The sequence below is a fragment of the Notamacropus eugenii genome, chromosome 1 (assembly GCF_028372415.1).
Source record: "Notamacropus eugenii isolate mMacEug1 chromosome 1, mMacEug1.pri_v2, whole genome shotgun sequence".
NCBI classification, from domain to species: domain Eukaryota; kingdom Metazoa; phylum Chordata; class Mammalia; order Diprotodontia; family Macropodidae; genus Notamacropus; species Notamacropus eugenii.
Window position 1 is genome coordinate 130,169,629 of NC_092872.1, and position 21,040 is coordinate 130,190,668.

Below are 21,040 nucleotides of genomic sequence, written 5' to 3' on the forward strand. Positions count from 1 at the left end.
TGAGGCACCCCATTCTATTTCTGAACATTCTGACTGTTGGGAAATTTTTTTCTGATGAATCTAAATTTTTCCCTTTGCAGTTACTATCAATTTCTCATGGGTTTGCCCTCTAGGGACAAACAACATTTTATTTCCTCATCAACATGGCAGCCTTTTAAGTACTTGACAAGAGTTTTGTCTTACCAGATCTTTTCCAACCCTAATATTCCTTTTTCCAGTCCTCAAATCATAGAGACTTAAAAGCCATTACCATAGTCATTGCCCTCCTCTTTATATGCTCTACAGTTTATCAATGTACTTCCAAAACTGTGTCTTCCAAAACTGAATACAATACTCCAGATGTGGTCAGATGAGGGTAGAGGACAGACTATAATCCCCATATTCCTGGATGTTTTGTCTCTCTTGATTTAGCCCAAAACCACATTAGCTTTTTTGGCTTCTACATCACATTGATGACTCATATTGAACATGGAGAACAGTAAAACCTTTGGATCTTTCATGGAACAATTACTGTCTAACCATGTTTCCCCCTGTCTTGTACTTGTGAAGTTGATTGTTAGAATGCAAACGTTAGAATACATTTACTTCTACTCAATTTCATGTCATTAAGATAGCAATATTCTGGCCCTTCAGGATCCTTTTTGGATCCTGACTCTAGCATCCAATATATTAGCTATTCCTCCTTTTCCAACTTGGTGTCATATGTAAATTTGATAAATACACCATCTTTGAGCTCAGAAAATCTCTGGTCACAATGTTTAATAGCAGAAAGGCTGTACAGAGCTCTAAAGCACTGCCAGAGAGTCACTTCCAAGTGACAGCAAACAATGATTAACAATCACTTTTTTAATCCCAACATTTAACTCATTCTGCATCTATCTAATCGTATTATCTAGTATCCCATCTCTCTCCATCTCCACAAGAAAAGCATGAAATACTCTATTAAAAATTTTCTTGAAATCTAGGTAGCTTGTGTCTCTAGTGTTAATAACACTGTCACAAAAAGAAATAAGGTTGGTCTGGCACAGGCAGTTCTTGATGAAGATATATCGACTATTAATAATCACTGCTTTCTTTTCTACATGTTAATTAAGCACTTCTTTAAAAATCCATTCTAGGTTTTTTTTCATGAATCTCAGTCAAGCTCACTGGCCTATAATTTGCTAACTTTATTCTCTTCCCTTGTTTTAGAAAATCAGGTCTTTTAACCTTCTCCAGTCTTGTGGTATTTCTCTCATTTTCTATGATCTTTCATATATTGTTGACCAGACAATCTCTGAATTCTCTTTGATTTCCAAAATTCCAGGATGCATTAATATGATTCAAGATTATACAATTAAACCTCACTAATTCTATTTCTAGTATTCCAGACTTTGTGAAATTCGAATTGAGGCTGAATGGAAGTTTATTATTGTTTAACAAATTAGATAGATAGAGAGAGAGAGAGAGAGAGAGATGCTGAGAGTACATACAGATTCCTCTTCACCTCATCTCTGTCTCTCAGCTTATTCTACATGAAGCCTTCCCCGATCACCCCCTCACCAGCCAGTTGTGGCTGCCTCTCCTCCTGCAATTACCTTCTATTTATACTTTAATGTGCGCAAATTGTTTTATCAATATCTTCTCCATGCCCTAGCATATATACCTGACACATAGTAAGTTTTTAATAAAAGTTTCCTGAGTGATTGAATACTTGGCTAAAGTGTCTGGGGTTAGAGGTTCTCAGAGGTGAGCACCATACAATTCAAACATACCTTTCCTACCTTTAATGAAAGTTAGAAAAAAAATGTGGCAATGTTTAGCAAAGCACCTGACAAGTAATAGATGCTTAATAAATGTTTATTGTCTATTTGTGTGTTACAATGAAATGACCACTGTCTTTTGAGTTGGAGGTGCTGGGCTCAAAACCTGAATGTCCTCTAATGCCTCTGTGACCTTGTGCAAGTCACTTAAACTTTTTGGGTCTCAATTTCCTTCTCTGTAGAACAAGATCCTATTCACCTCTAAATCTATGGTGTAATAAATAGAAGCCACAGATCCAGTCAGTGAGCCCTTTCTGGCAGTGAGAGGTTTAGCTTTGTTTACTTCTGGAGCAAATTCAGTTTTGTTCAATTTAACTAATATTTGTGATGTGCCTATAAATTAAAGGCAGAGTATTGCCCTAAACTTTTAGGGGTGAAAAATGTTTGGATTCCTTGCCTTTGTGGGGAAATAATGCATGCACAAATAACCGCAACATAAACTACAATACATGATAAGTGCATAAGAGGGGTACAAGCAAGATATTATGTGGGGTATGTCATTACTGAAGGGAGATATCAGGGGCAAAAAAAGAAAAGAATGTAATTCCATAAAGATTTTGCAGATAATAGAGATACTGAAATCTCTAAAGCTTTTTTTAAAACCAGGCATCTCTAGGTTCAGTAAAAATACTGATACTCCACAAAATAAGTGATTTGTTAAGTGCCATCATGCTGAAACAATAATGGTTGATGAAAAGATTACAGATGAATTTCAGTGATAAAAGGGACCAGAGAGAACATGGTAGTTTCTTTCCCTAAAACATTCCAGTGAAAGGTCTCCTCCACTATTCTAGAATCATAAAATCACAGAGGTGGAAGGGACCTCAAATGTAAGGTAGTCCCTTTATGTTTGAGCAGGTATGAGATCCCTGTTAGTGATCATCAAGTGTTTTCAGATGCACCAACAACAGAGAACTCACTAGTGATTGAGGTAACCTGTTGCTTTTTCAGTTAGTTCTAATCATCCAGTCAGTTTTCTTTATTATGAGATGAAATTTGCATCTCTCTCTAACTTCCACCAGCTGTGTCTAGTCCTGCTCTCTGAGTCTAAGCAAAACAAGACTTCCGCCTTATAACCTTTCAAATACTTGAGAGAGCAAATATGCAATTGTCTTTTCTTTCCATGAATTTCCGTATGAAATTGTATGAGTTTCTCTTTCCATCCTCATCTCCCTCTTCTGAATGTACTCCATTTTGTAATGTTTTTAAAATATGGTATCTAGAACTGAATTCCAAAGGTGAACTGACCAGGGCGAAGTATAGTGGGACTATAGGCTCAGAGATCTAAAGGTTGATACAGTCAGTAGGTTTAAAGCTGGAAGGAACTTTAAGGTCATTTGGTCCAAAGTGTTAATTTCACAAGTAAGGAGAGTAAGACCCAGAGTGGTTAAGTGACTTGTCCCAGGTTACAGAGAGAGGTGACAGAAGGGGTGTTCAAACCCCCTTACTCTATAACCTCTCTCATTCTGGATTCTACGCTTCTGTTAAAACAACCTAAGGTCACACTGTGTCGCACTGTTTACTCATACTGAGTTTGTAATCATTCTGTTGTTTTGGTTGCATCTGCTTCTTCATGACCTCGTGTGATTTGCCATTTCCTTCTCCAGCTTATTTTACAGGTGAGAAACTGAGGCAACAGGGCTAAGTGACTTGGTCAGGGTCACATAACTAGGAAGTGTCTGAGGCCAGGTTTGAACTCATGAAGAGACTTTAGGTCCAACACTGTGTACTCTGGCACTACCTAGCATATAGTTCACTAAAACTCCTAGATGATTTTCACATGACTTTTGCGTAGCCACGTCTTTTCCATTTTGTACTAGTAAAGTTGATTGTTCTAACTCAAGAGTAGAACCATTTACATTTATCTCATTTAGATTTCATTTTATTAGATTTGGTCCTTCTTTCTAAGAACAAAGGTAAACCGAGACCCAATTCTGACACACTGCTTGTTTCTATGCCACTTTATTTTTAAGATGTAAAAAACATTCTTAGCTCCCAGGCCTGTTCTAAACTATCTTCACTTCCTTGGAGCCTAATTTAGTCGTATACAAGATATTAGCCATTTCTCTTAGCTTTGTATCATCAACAAATTTGATAAGCATATTATCTATTATCTTCGTTCAACTTATTTCTTGAGTCAGGAAGACTGGATCTAAAGTCTGGCCTCAGGTTCTTACTAGCTGTGTGATTTAACTTCTGTCTGACTCAGTTTCCTTTTCTGTAAAATGGAGATAATAGTAGCACCTACCTCTCAGGATTGTTGTGAGCATAAAATGAGATATTTGTAAAATGCTTTAATACCTTGAAGTATTATATAAATGCTAATTATCTTCATCATCATTATTATTATTATTCATAACCTACACATACTTTCTTATCCTGAGCAGCTCTTGTCTATGTCCTTTATGGAACCCAGTGACTTTCCTCTTTGCTTTCTTCTGGATCACTTCACATATTTGTCCATTAGTCATCCTTTGCTCTCATTCCTTACATCTCCTAAGTAAATCCCACCTTCATACAGTGAGATTCATGCCCTTAACCCTTTCACCTTTTACTCTAGTAGGAAGATCTAGCTGTATTTTTTCCACACATAGTTTTTAATTGGTTCTGAAAGAAACACAAAGCATCATCCCTTCTGTGCTTACTAAAACTGATATAATGAGTTCTTTGCAGTTATTGCCATAAACTACCAGGTCTGTTCTGGGGCTTCTAAAGTGAGGCATTTTTAGACTGTGTGTCTAGCTACCCATTACATTTTACCAAATTACATTTCTTGGATCATAGCTGTCATTACCATCTGGAAAAAAAACCCCAACTCTTTGGCATTCAGTCACGAAGAAGGGCTTAGATAAATGAGGGTAGCTACTGCTACTGAGCATCATAGAATCACAGATTTGGAATTGGAAGGGATCTGAGTCTGTCTGATCTAACCCCAACATCTTTCAGATGAAAGTTAAGTAACTTGTCCAAGGACATGTAGGTAATGTGCGGGAGTTGAGCTTTAAACCCAGGTCCTTAGAGCCAGTACTTTTTCCACTTTCCCCCATTGAGATGCTGTTACCATTGCCATCAACACCATTTCTCTGTTCTCCAATCTGGGACTGTAGTGAAGAATATCCATAGAGCGAGGGGTTCATATGTTGCCTGGGATCTGAGATCTCCTCCTGGTTGCCATTAACACTGACTGTTTTGTTCTCTTTTCCAATCATTTGAACACCCAAACCAACTGGAACTGCTACTGTGATGTGAATACCAAATTCTCCTGATAGATCTCCCTGTACTCTCATCTCTTTACAATTCAGCTCTGTTCTTCTTCAGTCCCTTCTCATATCCTTGTTACTTTTGTCTACCAGCCCCTAGAGATCACCCTCTCCAATTTTTCAAGTTCAGAAAGGGTTTTCAATCTTCCTCCTTCCTCCCATCTCTTGGCCTCATACTTAGGGATTTGGGGTCAGTTGGTATCATTGTATGCCCTCTAGTAACGTTCAACAGTTAGTAACAATACACAAACCACTGTTTGTACTACAGTACAACCTGTGGTGTTCCCACTGTAAAGGCAAGCTCCCTGGTACACCCAGGATGACTACTAGCACAGGTTCTTAGATCTACTTTACTAGGAAAAATAGCTGTTTAAGGGGTCAACAATCTTTTTTTTTTTAAATTACATTCACTAGTTTAGTGGAAAAGTCAGCACCCTGAGCTTCAGAGAAAATAGAAACAAAGAAAATATAAGCAGAGAAATAAAGACCAACAGACAGGGCTCTACTGCCTGAATCAAAGCAATACTGCTATACACTTGACATACATCCCTGGATGGAGAGAGCCTTTACATTGAGCAGTTGAGGGGAGGAGGGGTATTATCTGAATCTTGACTAGGGATCACAAGGTCCTTTTTGTACAAGAACCCCCAAAGCAAAACTTCACCCCACAATATATACCCTTCTCAGAGCCAGAGGGCATCACAACCCTTCTGACTCAGTGCCTAATTAGAAATTAGCAAAGGTGTGAAAGCCTTCCTATAAGCAAGCCTGCCCTAAGCAAGCTTTCCTTAATGGGTACCACATGAAGCCTGTTAATGGCTAGGGAAAATCTTAAATCCCATTAACATTACACCCATATTACTTCAAACACCTCACTCTCCTAGGTCAAGTTTATGAGTTACATCACACTCTACTTGAGCTACCATAGGGGTGTTCACCCCTTAGACACAGATGTTCTACCTCTATAATCTTGAACTCTAAAATTTCCCTTTCTTATCATAATCATGTTTGTACATCTTTTTCTTTGCCTCACTCTTCCTAAAACTAATTTTCATTCTCCTGAAATCTCTGCTCCTTCTATTTCTCCCAGACTGCCAAGTCTATTATCACTGCTGTGGCCGCATTTTCTTCCTTATGTAGTCTTTATCATGGAGTTAACCAGTTGGACTCAAAACTGCCCTCCATCCTTGAGTCCTTTTCCCTTTTGCTAATCTTCAACCCTGGGTCACCCCCACTATTCAGCTTCTCTGTTCCTACTCCCAGGCTATTAAACGTTACTAGAGGAAGTCAAGCAACCATGACAATTGACCCATTACAAATTCATGTTATATAATTTCACCTGGGCCCTCACTACTGCGTGGAAATCCTTTTGTTCTTCCCTGATTTACTCTCTTTACTCTGTACAGCAATTATTCCAAACTTTCTCCACTTTTAAAGCCCCCAGTACCATCCTAAGCCCAGTCTCTGATAACTCTTGCTTTATTAAGTAAATTGAGGACATCCATTGTGAGGTACTTTTCCTCCTCCATTCTACATCTCAAAAACTCCTTTACTTCTTTACTTATCCTCTTCTGGGTTGCCATCTCTGAGGAGAAGGGCCTCTTTTACTTGCCAAGGACAAACATTCTGTTCGTGTCTTTGATCCCATCCCCTACAGTCTCCTTTCTTGCTTCCCGCAAACATACTTATATTTCTCCCTTTCTTAAAGTCGTCACTTATCTCTTCCATTCCTTTGTCATCATCTCATATCACTTCTTTTTACTTCCAGATTCCTAGAAAGATTCATCTGTACTTGGTGTACTTATCTGTAGTTGTACTCCACCCACTCACTTTTCAGCCCTTTACAGTCTGGCTTCACCACCATTATATACAAAAATCAAGGTTTAACAATGGTTTTAACTGCTAACCTTTTTTTAAATAATAGTCATCCTCCTTGACCTTTTTGACACCATCCACTCTCCCATCTTCCTGTACACTCCTCATCTTGTGAAATACTGGCTCTATATGGTTCTCCTCCAACCTATTTGACCACTCCCTTTGTCTCCTTTGTTAGGTCATCACCCACATACTAATCATGCATGTCCAACAACGTTGTCTCATGGATCTACTTTTCTCCTGTCCCTATACTTCCTTCCTTGGTGATCTAATTCATTTCCTTGGGTTCATTTTTCATCTTTACATAGATGACTCCTAAATCCATATATTTTTATCTCACTAGGATTATAGGTATTTAAAACTCAACATGTCCAAACTAAACTGTTATCTTCCCCTGAGCCTACCCCTCCTCTAAACTGCCTTATTTCTGTCAGGAAACTAATATAATACAGCACAAACCTCTGTTTACAATACAGTACAACCTACCATATTCTCAGTCCCTTAGTTCATTAGGCACATCTTAAGTCTTCTATTTTTCTCATTTCCTGTGTCTAGTCATTTGACAAATCATGACTCAAAACATTTTTCAAAATCTGTTCTTGTCTCCCCGTTCATACAGCATACAACCGTCATTCTGATTTAGACTCACGTCATCTTTGTCTGGTCTATTATAGCAACCTCCAAAATAACCTTTGTAAGCCCGAGGTTGAGTGGCTCTCTAGCACTTCTAGAATGAAGTATAGATTCTTCAATTCAACATTTAAAACAATCTAGCTTCAATTTATCTTTTCACTTTTCTTCCTTTCATGCTCCCTAGCCAAACTGGACTACAAGCTAAGCTCTGAATTCAAATCCTTCTCCCACCTCAGTGCATTCATTCAAACTGTCCCCACACCCAGAATTCACTTTCTCTAAAGAATCCTTATCTTTTTTCACTGTTCAACTCTGGTTGCATCATGTCAGTGAAGCCTTTCCCAATCATCTCCCTGGCTGATAGGGATCTCTTCATCCTCAGATTTCCTTATAGTTACTTATCTGCTACCCTGATATGTGACCCCAATAGGAAATTCCTTGAAGCCAGGGACCGTTTGGTTTTTGCCTTTTATTCCTAGTTCCCAGCATATGTTACTTTGCATATTATTGGAATTTCATAAATGTTTGTTGAATTTGATTGAGTTCATGTTCATCTACAATTAACAAATCCCTGCCATTCTTCTATTATAGTCAGTGGCTGTACTCAGTTGTTATGTGCCAGGAAGTTTTCAAAAGAACTTTAGCTTCCTCCTTTCTCTTTTCTCCTTTCACTGATTTATACTTTCAGGCTGTCTCTCCTTTGTGCCACTCTCTTGGATGGTACATAGATAATCAAGTGGTAGAGCACTGATGACAGACAAGAGGAGGAGATCGCTTAGCAGAGAAGAGCAGGGCATAAAACAGGCATACCTTGGCACTGCAATAAGAAAATAGTCTATAAGTACCTGAAGGTATACACTCCAAAGAAGAAATTATTTGTGCACAAAAAGAAGCATCTAAAAATGTAGGTCTTAGGTGTAGCTTGCCTTAGCACTGTCTCCCTGGGCATCTCAAGTGTCTGCATAATAGAGACTGTAAATTCACCTGCAGCAGGAACTATTTGGCTGAAATAACCAAAAGATGCTAATACCTTCATTCTTGGTGCCTGCGAGCAGTGGTGTGTACAAGTGCCAGTCTGTGCATTGAAGTGTCACTTAAATGCCCTTTTGTGCAGAGCACAAATGACCAGATGTGTCTGTAAGTCTGTGATGCCTGTGGGTAGCAATTCAGGTCTTCTGAATACTTGACATTGCAGGTGCATTAGGTAGTAATCAATGACATTAGTTGGATTTAATATGTGAATCAAGTAATCACTAATACATAAAAGGTAAATGTTTCAAAATGCCTTTAGGAACTCAGTTTGTAGGTTGTTGGTGGGACTATTGCTGAAACAGGTGTTAGGTTCATAAATTTGCATAACAAAATGTTTTTCTTGTGGCAGCAGCCCATACAATAATTAGTGCCATCTGTATTTATTCATTTGAAGTTTGGTGTCTAATATAAATGTGCAAAGTCACATGATATCCAATACCATTGGGCCTAATCCACTCCAAGTTTGCATGACACCAAAGAGGAGGTTGGCTATGTTTTCCAAGGAAGATGTTAAAGAAGGAAAATATTTTGGCTTTTTTTATGGATCATTTTCCTTTCTGAATCCGTAAAAACAGGTCACTGAATATTCAACAGATGGCACTGGTTCTGCCAAGCAGTAAGAAGAAAAGATTCATGGAGGAAGGAAATGTAATGGGCCCCATCCATCCATTTAAAACATCCTTTGAAATGCATTCTTCTTTTCCTCTTGTTTTGTTCTGTTTGAGTGAGTTCCTGTGACACTTCTCCCTTTCCTCACTAGAAGCTTGATGCTTCTTACTTCTTAAGCCAACCTTAGAGGATCCCAATCAGATAACAGTTTGTGCAAAATAGTTTATTTGGTAAATTGGCTGGTGAAGACACAGAGAATGAATGACAGAGAACAGGTGGTACAAGGGAAAGAGCATTGGATTTGAAGTCAGAAGACAGTTTGACATTTGGCATGTGTGTAAGATACAACAATCAGTTTCTGACCTTTAGTTTCCCCATCTGTAAAGAAAAATAATATTTGCAATGTCTGTTTCATAGTATTGTCAAGAAAGTTCTTTATAAATTCTAAAGCACTGTAAAAAAAAAAAAGTGAGTTATTATCTAACGGGCTAATGGTCATTTGATCTTAATTTGTCCTTTTGTCCCCAGTACGTAGCACAATGCCTTTTATGTGAAGGGCACTTAATAAATATTTGTCACATAGAACTTTTGCTTTTTCCAGTTTAAATTTTGCAAACGACAAACTTTCTTGTGGCCTCCAGTCTGGTATTTTAGGGCAGTAACAAGTTGTAGACAAGGGAATCCTGGCATCAGGAAAGGGAAGAAAAAGTAAAGTTCATTTTTCACAGTACTGAATGCCAGGGACAGGGCTAGAATTTCAACAGTCATTCAGATTTGGGTGCAGGGCAGCTATGGTTCTAATCACCACTGTACAACAGAGGCTGATCCAAGTTACCTAAGATACACATGCATGCGTGCATGCACCTGAGGTGTCCTCACTGGAAAAACATCATATTATTTCAACATCTAATATTTGGTGTTTCTCTCTGCTTCCAGGTTCAAGAAGACCTTTATCAACTAAAGAGAGAGCTATACTCTGCACATGAAGGAAAAGGAGACCTTGCTGACATTCAGGCTCTTGAAACAGCAATTGAAAGAACTAAGATGGGGTTAAAAGTATGTAAATTTATATTTTGAATATGAATTTTAAATCATAAAGACAGTTTTCTTAAACAAAAGTTAAACAGAATTTTTATATAATTTCAGAGCCCAATATGATACTAAATCATATTAATCTGACATATCTTCCTTAAACACTCATTAAGTCATGCTGTGATATTTTATCATAAAAATATAAGATCATTCACTAGCAATAATTCTATGAAATATCTTAAGGATGATCTGAGAAAAATTTGGAAAATAACCACTATATTATTAAAAAGAAAAAACACATATATACATAGGCTTATGCTTTGGACTAGAGACCTGTGATTTCATTGGCAAAGGGAATTCAGGAAGGAAGCTCCCTCTACCTGTTCAGATTGCTATTCTGCAACTTCTGGTTTAGGGAGTTGGTTGCCTGGTGCCCTAAAAGGTAGGATTCAATCTTGACTTTCCTGAAGCCAAGGTCAGCTTTTTCTCTACCACACCATAGATACCTAGATAATAATACAAGAAAACATGTATATGAAATAATAAATAAGAAAAGTAGAACCTGAAGCTGTCTATATACAGTTATTACAAATATGCAGAAATGTTCATATGTAAGCACCTCTGTTCACAACAAAGACTGGGGTAGATAGAGAGTGTCACCTTTTTTAAATTGCAAAATCAATTGTCTTAAAAACTCAATTTAAAAATTTTGTGAAAAAAGAGCTATAACAAAAAATAAGTCAAAAAAGTTTTGCTCTAATGTAGACTAATCATAAGAGATCCATAAATCCTGTCCAAACATATCCCACTATTTGTTAAAACTAATTATGCTGTGAAATTTCATTATCTAACTGTCCCACTTAGGAGATACATTATGAAAATCAAACAAATTGTGGAACTCTGGTAGAGATGCTAAAAGAAATTCAAGTAGAAATGGTTGTCATCTTGGCTTTGGTTTTTCCCCTAGTTTATTATGTATTAATGAAAACCATATATTATGGAACAGTGCTTCTGTTATCTGTTGGGGCCCATAGTTAATACCCCATTCCTAAGCTCCCAGGCAGGGTGTTCTTAATCTTTTTTGGTGTGTGCGCCATTGATGCCATTGGCAGTCTGCTCTAACCTATGGACTACTCAGAATAATGACTTTAAATGCATGAAATAAAATATGTAGGATTACAAAGGAAATAAATTGTACTGTTATTTTAAAAACACATACACTTTTTTTAAAATTTACCAATCCCAGGTTAAGAACCCTTCCATAGACTATCCCTTTGGGATGAAACTAAGCCTTTGATATCCTTTTTAGTCATTTATTCAACTCTGTAGCCACTAAAAGCAGAGCAGTACCATCTTGCCCATAAAAGCAAAACAGGTCAAAACATAAATTCTCTAATATATAGTTAGATTATTCAACAACCAACAGATATCTTTCCCATTCCTTCTCTAGCCACTTAAGCTCATTAACTTGACTTGCTTCAGTGACATCCTTTCCTTCTACCCCTTTTCCTGACTTTGTCTCAAGAATGCTTTCTTACCTTCTTGGAATTCCAATGACCAATGGAAAGAATTATTCCAATCCTCGGGTTTTACAGTTAAGGAAACCAAGACCCAGAGAAATAGAGTGACTTGCTCAAGGTCACATAGTAATTGGTAGAATCAGGACTTGAATCTAGGTAGTTTTAGTCTAATCCCAGCGTCCCATACCCTATCTAAACTGTATTTCCGAGGGTCATCTGAAGAAAAATTCTCTTTCCAGTGATCATGTGGCTGTTAGGTCAAAATATACTGACCTCATTACCCTGGGAGACATTCTACTGCCTTCTACTATGAATTCCAAGGCCTCCAGTAGAAACATAGGCAACCCAGCTCTTTGAGACCTCCCCACAAGGATGAAACTGCCCCATTTCATCTGGAGAACATCACCACTCTTCAACTTACCCTCAGAAGAGAAACTTTTAAAAAGTAAAATAAAGTTGTCTCTAACATTAGAGAATTGCTGAAACTTGCTTATCCTGGAACACTCATATATTATCTCCCAACCCAATCCAAACACACTCTTCTTTACCACAACCTTCAAATTGCTGGTACAAAGCTATGGAATGTCTGTCTGCTTCTTACAACCCTGTCTGCTTCATGACTTGTTCTATTAAGTTTCCTGCTCTATTTGGTCCTTAGCTTAAATTTCCCATATGAAAAACATCTCCTTCTGATTGACAGACCTTTACTGGTATGCTCCCTTTTGGTACTGCACACCTCTGTCAGCTGGGTCTCTTCAGTACCTCTGCTACTCTGCTTTGAACACTGACCTAGGAAATCTTCACATGGATCTCTGCCACCATCTTGGTCTTACCAATCAGCCAGCTCCCAATCATCATGAACTGTTGACTCTCAGGCCTCCAAGGGAATGGGACCAATGAGCACCAGTAATTAGGAACAATCAATAGAATCAATGAATACCCTTCCTCCCAACCCCCAGAAAAAGTTGCAAGTTATGATCAGAAAAAGTAAGCAAAAGGTTTGAAAGGGAAAGGCAAAAAACTAAACCAAGCTAAAAAAAAATCTAACCACTGAATCCAAAAGACAAAGAGTTATCTAAACCAGGGACTCAGCAAAGGGCCTATCAGAGACAAAACATTAAAGCACATATCAGCAAGATGATGGCTGGTCTCATTGAGTGTACCTGCATCAGGCAGTGTTAGCAAGTTATTCATGACCCCTTCCCTTTCTCCTGTGTCAGTATGTCTAACACCCTTATTCCTATTTCTTCTTTTTAACATCATTGAGAATGCTATCCCTCCTTGGGAGTCAAGGTCATGGCTTGACAGGATAGCACTGATGAAAGGCCTCAATCAGAACCATAGAACTGACATTGTGGATGAGTTCCCATGCCTTTCTTTCAGGACTAAATAGTTAACTGGAATACTTGGCACTGGAAACAGCCTTATCACCTTTGTGAGTACAGTATCACCTGGCCCTTCTTGATCTTCTAGGATTTCTGAGGGTAAGCAAGGATTCAGTGGATGTCATCCAACAACTGGTACTTATTAAACATTAGTATGTTCCAGGCACTGTGTAGGGTTGAGCTAAACCTATCACAGCAAGGACTGGGGAAGCCAGGGAGCATGTGTAGGGCCACTAAATGATCTATTTAAAAAATGGTGTAGTGAAGTAGAGTGTTCCTAGCCATGTAAGACCACAGGACTCACTCAGGTCACCAGTTTTCAGGAAGGACTATTTGTGGGAGGTTATGGAGGAAGTGCTAGGACTGATACACAACACTTGAAAGTATGAGAGCAGTCAGATTCTTGTTTGTACACCACTTTGACTGCCCACAGTATGTACTCCAAATTGGCTAGGAAAGAATTCACCCAAGTAGTCATTGAGTGGATTGTGGTATTTAGGGTAAATAGAGTGAAAACCCAGAGATAGAACTCATAGTTCATAGGAAAGGACCTGTTTAGATGAATGAACTGTGTTATTAAAAACAGATTTTTTTCAATGGTCAGCAGAATGATATTAGGGCTAATATACTATGAAAAAATGAATCTTTATCTGCAGTGCAATGAATAGTACATCTAAAAATAAAATTGGGATCCTAGTTGGAGGCGGTTTACTAGGAAACATCAAAGAACCAGAAAATGACAAGCAGGAGGAATAGGTGGCTTGGTGACTTCTGGAGCAGTGGGAGGTTCAGTTTGGAGAAGAAAATTAGCCATCTTGGACAGGGTATCATATGATACCTTGACTCTCGGGTGTCTGAATGATATCATGCCTCTGTAGTTGGGTCACGTGCTGTCCACTATTACTTCCAAATAGGCACTATGGAAGGGTTGCAACAAAATTCCTGGCTTTCCCATAAAGGGAAAATAAACAAAAATGTTCATAGTGTAACTCACAACACCATAGATGTTGGAAGACATTGATTCATATTTCTGGGCAATCAAAAGTCTAGTGACCATGTGAGATGTTTAAAACAAAGAGTTAAAGGCTGGGCCTGATTCAGGCTGGTCCACTGCTTCAGGTTTAGAATTGGAATGAAATTTGACACTAAGACCTCTTAACAAGAAACAAAAGGAAGTTTCTTTAGTAATCAAATGGGCTCAGCAATAATATAGCATTGAATCACTTGACTACATCTTCCATGCCTCTATATTGGCCATGCTGGCATGCAGGCCAAGCCTAAGGGAGAGCAATTCCTGTTTGTTCATGAGTTATTGTACTAAAGTCATATGGAAGCTATGTTAATGGTCCAAGTCTTGGATTCCAAGACATAGTCTCCTGAGCTAGTTAGGATTCAAAGACAGTTTTAATATCTTTTAAGGAAAAACTTATGCTTCATGACAGATATTGCTCCTACCACAAGATGCCTACAAGGTCTATTTCTAAGCTATCATGGTGGAGATGGAGTGCTCTTCTCATCAAACCAACGGAATATACAGGCACATGGGCATTATGCTTTTTTGGTTGTTGGAGAGCTAGACCTAGGTATAGTTTCCTCCGACAAGTCACCGGTGGATCAGCTTTAGCATGTCTGGTTGAAGTTGAGTGATAGCAAAACTCAGGGTCTGTACAAGGACCTTAGGGTATCATATGACAGGAATACAAATTCTTCCTTTCTCAAAAGCACACCACCGCATCTGCTATAGCTTCCTTGCACACAAGTGATAATAAAATTGAATCTCCTTTAAAGAATGTCCTGCAGAAGGGTAACAGCATGCTGTAACGAAGCAAGAGTTTGTCATGGAGTCAGAAGACCTAGGTTCACATCCCAGCTCTGCTATTCATTAAGTACGCCACCTTGGAAAAACCACTCTGCTTTGCTGCATTTTGGCTTTTCTCCTCCATAAAATGATAGATAAGCTACTCTCAAAGCCCTCATCTAGCTATAAATCTTGTAAGATTTTTTGGCATTGGTCAAACTTTTTGGCAGTCTGAAGGTGCTCAGAGGTTCTTAAGGTCAGTGCTAATGATGAGGGTGTGCCTCAAATGTGAATTTGACTGTGAGTTGTTCCTCCTCCCTTACAGGACTCCTTTCTATGGGTGTTATCTTGCAGTAATATAGACAAGGTAGAGGTATAATGAGAGAACAGTATAGCCCAAGAAAAGACACAGCATCATCAGATCTATCATTTTTCACAAAGAACTGTTTCTGTAGGTCTGAACTGATCAAAATGGGGACTGGGTTAAACCAGTTCTTAACATTGTTGACTATACCATCTATCTCTGGTCTCCAACAGAAAGCCCAGATGTGTTTCCAGCATCTGGTATAGAGTCTGGCACATAGTAAGTATAATAAATGCTTGTTATTGTTGTTGAACAGATCAAAATATATAATCTGGAGATAAATGGTCATAGGATTCTATATGTGCCCTAAAAAAATCTGTCTTCTCCCTGTAAAATTGGCACTTTTTCAACTTGGAAAATAGCTGGCATTGGTTTAGATGCTGGAAGAAAAGCCTAGATTAGTTTGCCATGCTAGGCAAGATCCTAAGTTTGAACAGGATTGTCATTAAGATAGATCAATAGTTCTTAGTACAAAAAGTCTTGAAAGAAGTCTTCAAAGGTTTTCCTCAGAGAATGTTGGAGGGACTGCAGTCATGAGCAAAGGCTAGGATATTGGAATATTTCTGGATGACTTAGGCAAGTTATTATCTACCTGTACCCAGGATAATTCATCATGGAGGGTATAGCAAAGCCCTTCAGAGTTGATCTACTAGGGGAGGGTTATTTCATACTAGATGACATATTAGGGTCTGATAAAAGGAGCTGGCATAGTCTGTTATGGTCTCTTACCCTTGTTGGGCAATGAATCTGGAGATTGGTCATTTCAAACTGAAGCATGGGCACAGGACCCTGGAGTGCTTAGAAAAACCTCATCTTGGTCAGTCAGAAATACATTATAGCCATCTTGCTGAACTTCTCAGCCAATATACCTTTAATTGCTTATTGATTGATTGATGTGGAATGAAGGCCTGCTGAATTCTGCTCAGTCGCTGAATTTGGATTTCCTGTCAACTGATTAAAGATGACCCCTGGGCCATGTTACACATATTGGCTCAGCTGTTGTAAAAAATCCATCAGTGATTTTTGGGAGATGTTTGAAAACTTTCAGTGGAAGAAGGCTGCTTACTGGTAGATCTGGATTCTAAAATAGCATAACAAAATATAGTCCAGCAGAAACCAGCCACCCTGCTCTTCTGTTTCACCCCTGATCCAGTCCTGGGCCATCCCATGATGCTTGACTGCTCACACAGCTTGATTAAGATTGGAGTCACCAACTCTTTTCATTCTAGAGAGATGGAGGACCACCAAAGGAGGATCCCCAAAGCACCATTGACCTTCTAGCATGTTGTTCTGACCTACTGAGGTAATTGAAAGATTTCTGGGCTTTGCTACCTGCCCTGCTGCTGAACCCTTAGGACTTCTGGGTCTTTATATCCACCCTGCTCCTGAACTTCCTTTTATATTTTTTCTTTTCCAATTAAAGTGTGAGCTCTTTGAGAGCAAGGAGTGTATCATTTTGCATTCCCACAGTTCAGCTTAATAAGTGCTCAATAAGTGTTCATTCGTTCAGAGATTAGTCCTGTGCTATATAAGTTCATTCAAGCTATATGCTTAACACCTAACCTACAATGACTATCTAGATCTAGAACTAGAAAAACTTCAGTGAACCTGTCAGGGCCATGTATACCCAAAACAGAAGCAACTGTGTTCTAGACATTACACTTCAAGGATCAACTGAGCTCCTAACCTTGGCACCAGTCCTTGCAATTCTCTTCTGTCATGTCCCACTAGCTAACCCTAGGGATCTCTTCATGCCTTTTTTGCAGCCATAATAACTAGGAGTGGTACAACAACCCCTTCTTCAGACAGAGAATGTTTTCCTGGCACAAATTTCCTTCTGCATTGTGGCCTAGATAGACCCCATGGAAACAACTGCTCTTCCCCTCATCCCCTGGTTAATGAACAAGCCCTGCACCAGAGGTGACCTGGCCCTCATCTAGTACATGCATATTCCTGGGAGGGCCAGCGTTGGCTCCATCATTGTGGAGTTTAAAGACTTCAACCTTAAGACTGGCCACATCACTCACAAGATTCAAAACTCAAATATTTATGCCCTTATACTTGCACAAGTGTGCCAGTGAGTTAATGTTATGTGTATATATATATCAGGTCTGAAGACAAGACCCAGGTACTCCAAGAATTTCTGAATATCAACCTTAGGTAAGAACTTACTCAGACTTTCTTCTCTTCCCACTGGAAATTCATGCTATTAATAAAGAAGCACAGGATAATAAATCTATAGCTAGAAGGAACCTCAGAGGTCATCTAGTCTATTCCTCTCATTTTATTGATAAGGAAGATAAGTCCTAGTGAAAAAATGAAAAAGTGGGAGGCTCAGGCTTTATAATAATTATCTAGGACTCAACACCATCACTACTGACATCTTGCTGGTTTCTAATTTGTTGGGCCAGCTTCATCATTTTTGATCTCGGGGTGACATAATGTGATTCATATAGGGAATGACAATAAGAAGACAGCCTTGTGACTGAAGTATGAACGTAATGGTCCTCCCCTTAGGCCTTTGTAATATGTACGTTGTGGTCCAGAGTTCATATGGGAAATATATATATATATATATATATATATATATATATATATATATATATATATATATATATATATATATATATATATCATATATTATGAGATAGTGGAAAGAGAACTGAATTGGGACTGAGTTCAGATGTCAGCCTTTTGACCTTGGGTAAATCTGTTAACTCCCCTGAGCTTCAGATTGCTTAATTTATAAAATGAGGAGAATTAGACTAGAAGGAACATCCAAAATCCTTTCAATTCTCTTAATTTATAATTTTCTGGAACCTGCAAGACTGGAGAACCTCTGTGCAATTGAAAAACATAGTATTCTACTCATATGTCCTTGCCCAGAACATTGTACATTTCAATTGGCCTTCTTCTGGCATTAGCAATTCTATGCCAAGTTGGAAAAAGGCTTTTTCAGACTTGTAGAAAGCTGAGTTGCTATGGCACATCATCCTCCCACAGGGCATTTAGATGGACCCAAAGTTAACAACACTATTTTTGCCTCTCAGACTCCCTTGAAGCCTAAAGACCTCACGAATTTGGTCAGCTTTGCAATCTAATTTATGTGATCAGTGATCGACTTTTTCCTCATAGACCACATTATCAGCTAGCCTTGAAAGTGCTAATTCTTCCAATGGTTATATGAAACTCACCAATCTCAAGAAATCTTTAACCCATCAGATAAATCCTAGAGCAGTTGAGAGAAACCTTGTGATATAGTGAAAAGACTGCTAGTTCTCAAGGGAGAGAACATGGGTTCAAATCCTAACTCTGCCACTTTCTATCTGTGTGATCTTAGGCAAGTCACAGTTTCCCTGAGCCTCAGTTTTTCCATCTGTAAAATGAGGGGTTCTAGTTTTAAATCTATGCTCTTAAGTTGTCTTCTCCAGTCTTTACCTGAACCATGAGCTATCTAGAAGGTCTACACTAGAGACGATCCCTCTACCTTTATGTTGAAGCCACTTTGTCCTCACCTGAATTGGACCTAGCCCTACTGTAACTTTGCACATGTTTTATCTCTAGATAATTCTAGTAGAATTAGAAATAAGAATAAGAAGGCATTATCTGGGAGAGAACTCTACCCTAATGCTAACCATGTCTAAGAATTCTTGCTCTTGTCCTTTCCCCATCTGCCCTTAATCAGTCACTCAGGAGAGTAGTGGCATGACTGATCACAGTATAAACAAGTTCCCTTTCATAATATACAGATCCTGTGCAGGGGGAGTCATTATGGACTGCCCCTACCCTTAAGCAACATAGGTTCTTCTGACTGATCTTCAGAGCCAAGAACTTTGGTGGATGAAATGGCTTGAACTTCTGGTGTGAAACACAGCCCCACATGTCTAATCTACCTCTGCTTATCCATTCCTAGTCCTAGTCCCACTTGGCTTGGTCTAAATTTCTTCATACCAACCTCCCTCCTTGTTCTACCATATGCCATCCAGCATTGATCAGACTAGGAAACCTTTCCTACGCCCTCCACAGGACCCTGACTCTTACTCATAGATTTATCTGTCCCTCAAGGCTAGCAATGCAGACAGATGCCATCACAGCTCCATCTACTGGCCAGTGAGTCATTCCTTACCCTGAATCTGGCAAAATCGCATTTGTGAAATTCACCATTTATCTCAGGCAGATGTAATAAAATTGTGCAAAAAGTTGGAAAAAATGTATTTATATGCATATATGCATCCATATATGTGTATATATTCATATGTGATATGCACAATATTTTGAATGTAATATATACTATTCTTAATGTGTAATTATAATACATAATTATTCTATATGATACATTATATAACATAATATATTGCATATCATATGTATCCTATAATATAATATTATACACATATGCTTTGAGAGGCATTAAGGAGTGATGGATAGAGACTGTGTTTCAAATGCTATGTTTAATACATAATGGCTCTCTGTTTCTAGGCAAGAGGTGTCAACATATGACCAGCAGCAGCTACATTGAAGCCAAATCAGATGAAAATGTAATAGGGAAATATTTAACAAAATAAATAAAAATACAATAAAACATAGATGATATTAATATATAGTTTTCTAAATCAATATGTGTCAGCAGGGATCCTTATGTACAGTTTCGTGTCCCCATTTCTATTGGGGACAACTAGGTGGTGGAGTGGAATCAGGATGTTAATGAGTTCACATCCTACCTCAGATACTTACTAGCTGTGTGATCCTAGGCAAGTCACTTCATCCTGTTTGCCTGATTGCTTTATCTTTAAAGTGAGCTGGAGAAGGAAATGGCCAGCCACTGCCGTGGATGGCTAAGAAAAGCACAGGTGAGGTCACAGAGAGCAGGACATAAGTGAACAGTAGCACCAGTTCTACTGGAGTTTGATGCCCCTGCTCTAAACAGCTCTCCAAAAGGGATTCTTAACCTTTGAAATGGCAAACTGGTGAATCCTGTGGACCCCTTCTCAGAATAATGTTTTTAAATGTAAAAAAATATACATAGGATTATAAAGAAACAAACTATATTGAAAAATAGTTTTGTTTTTTACAAAATCAAGCTCATGAATCCCTGCCTAATAGTATAAAGGGTAGAAAAAGTGCTGACCTATATGAGTAAAAGGTATGTCCTCATTTGGGAATTCTTTGTACCACTGAAATCTTAGGTCAACTTCCTGACCTACATTCCATTATGCCACATTATTACATCAAGGCAGTTGGCACAAAGTCATCCAAACACAGTACTTTGTAATAACTCTAAAAATGTTGGGGACCACTGCTGTAGATCCCTGCCACGTTACGACATTCTCATCCCAGTAATTAACTATTGTAAGGTGTCTGGCCAATAGAGCTTTTATAATACACGGTGATGAGTTTTCAATAGATTCACCTAAGATACAGAAATGAAACAATAACAATAGTGCTACTTACATACTCGTTTTATTCCCAAAAGCTTAAGCAGTCTGCTGACAATTCGTTCATTTTCGTAATATAATAGTAGAAATAATAATATTATTATTAAGTAGGTAGGAAGCAATCAGTGCACTGATTTAAAATAGAAAACCAAGGAAGGCAGTAAAGCTTCTCCTTCATTCCCCCTAGAGCTAAGGGCAGAATAGAATCCAGTTTTAACACAACCACTATGAGTATAATGACTATATTTTCCAAAGAAAAAATTGGAACATATAACCTGAGCATGGAAATTCCTAT

General features: G+C 38.5%; 2 protein-coding genes across 8 annotated transcripts in view; one reads left to right on the forward strand and one right to left on the reverse strand.

The window, feature by feature from the left end:
• AAGAB (alpha and gamma adaptin binding protein) overlaps positions 1–7,062 on the reverse strand; it is a 63,581-nt gene extending 56,519 nt beyond the window's left edge. For all 4 annotated transcript variants that reach the window (XR_011968180.1, XM_072614827.1, XM_072614820.1 and 1 more), the window contains exon 1: positions 6,970–7,062. Coding sequence is in view for 3 of the 4 variants with exons in the window: in XM_072614827.1 (XP_072470928.1) it covers positions 6,970–7,045 (76 nt within the window). In the remaining variant the exon portion in view is untranslated. The remainder of the gene's footprint in view (positions 1–6,969) is intronic.
• Positions 1–21,040, forward strand: part of IQCH (IQ motif containing H) — a 305,076-nt gene that overhangs the window by 2,588 nt on the left and 281,448 nt on the right. For all 4 annotated transcript variants that reach the window (XM_072614735.1, XM_072614742.1, XM_072614763.1 and 1 more), the window contains exon 2: positions 10,148–10,267. In XM_072614735.1, the coding sequence (XP_072470836.1) occupies positions 10,148–10,267 (120 nt within the window). The remainder of the gene's footprint in view (positions 1–10,147; positions 10,268–21,040) is intronic.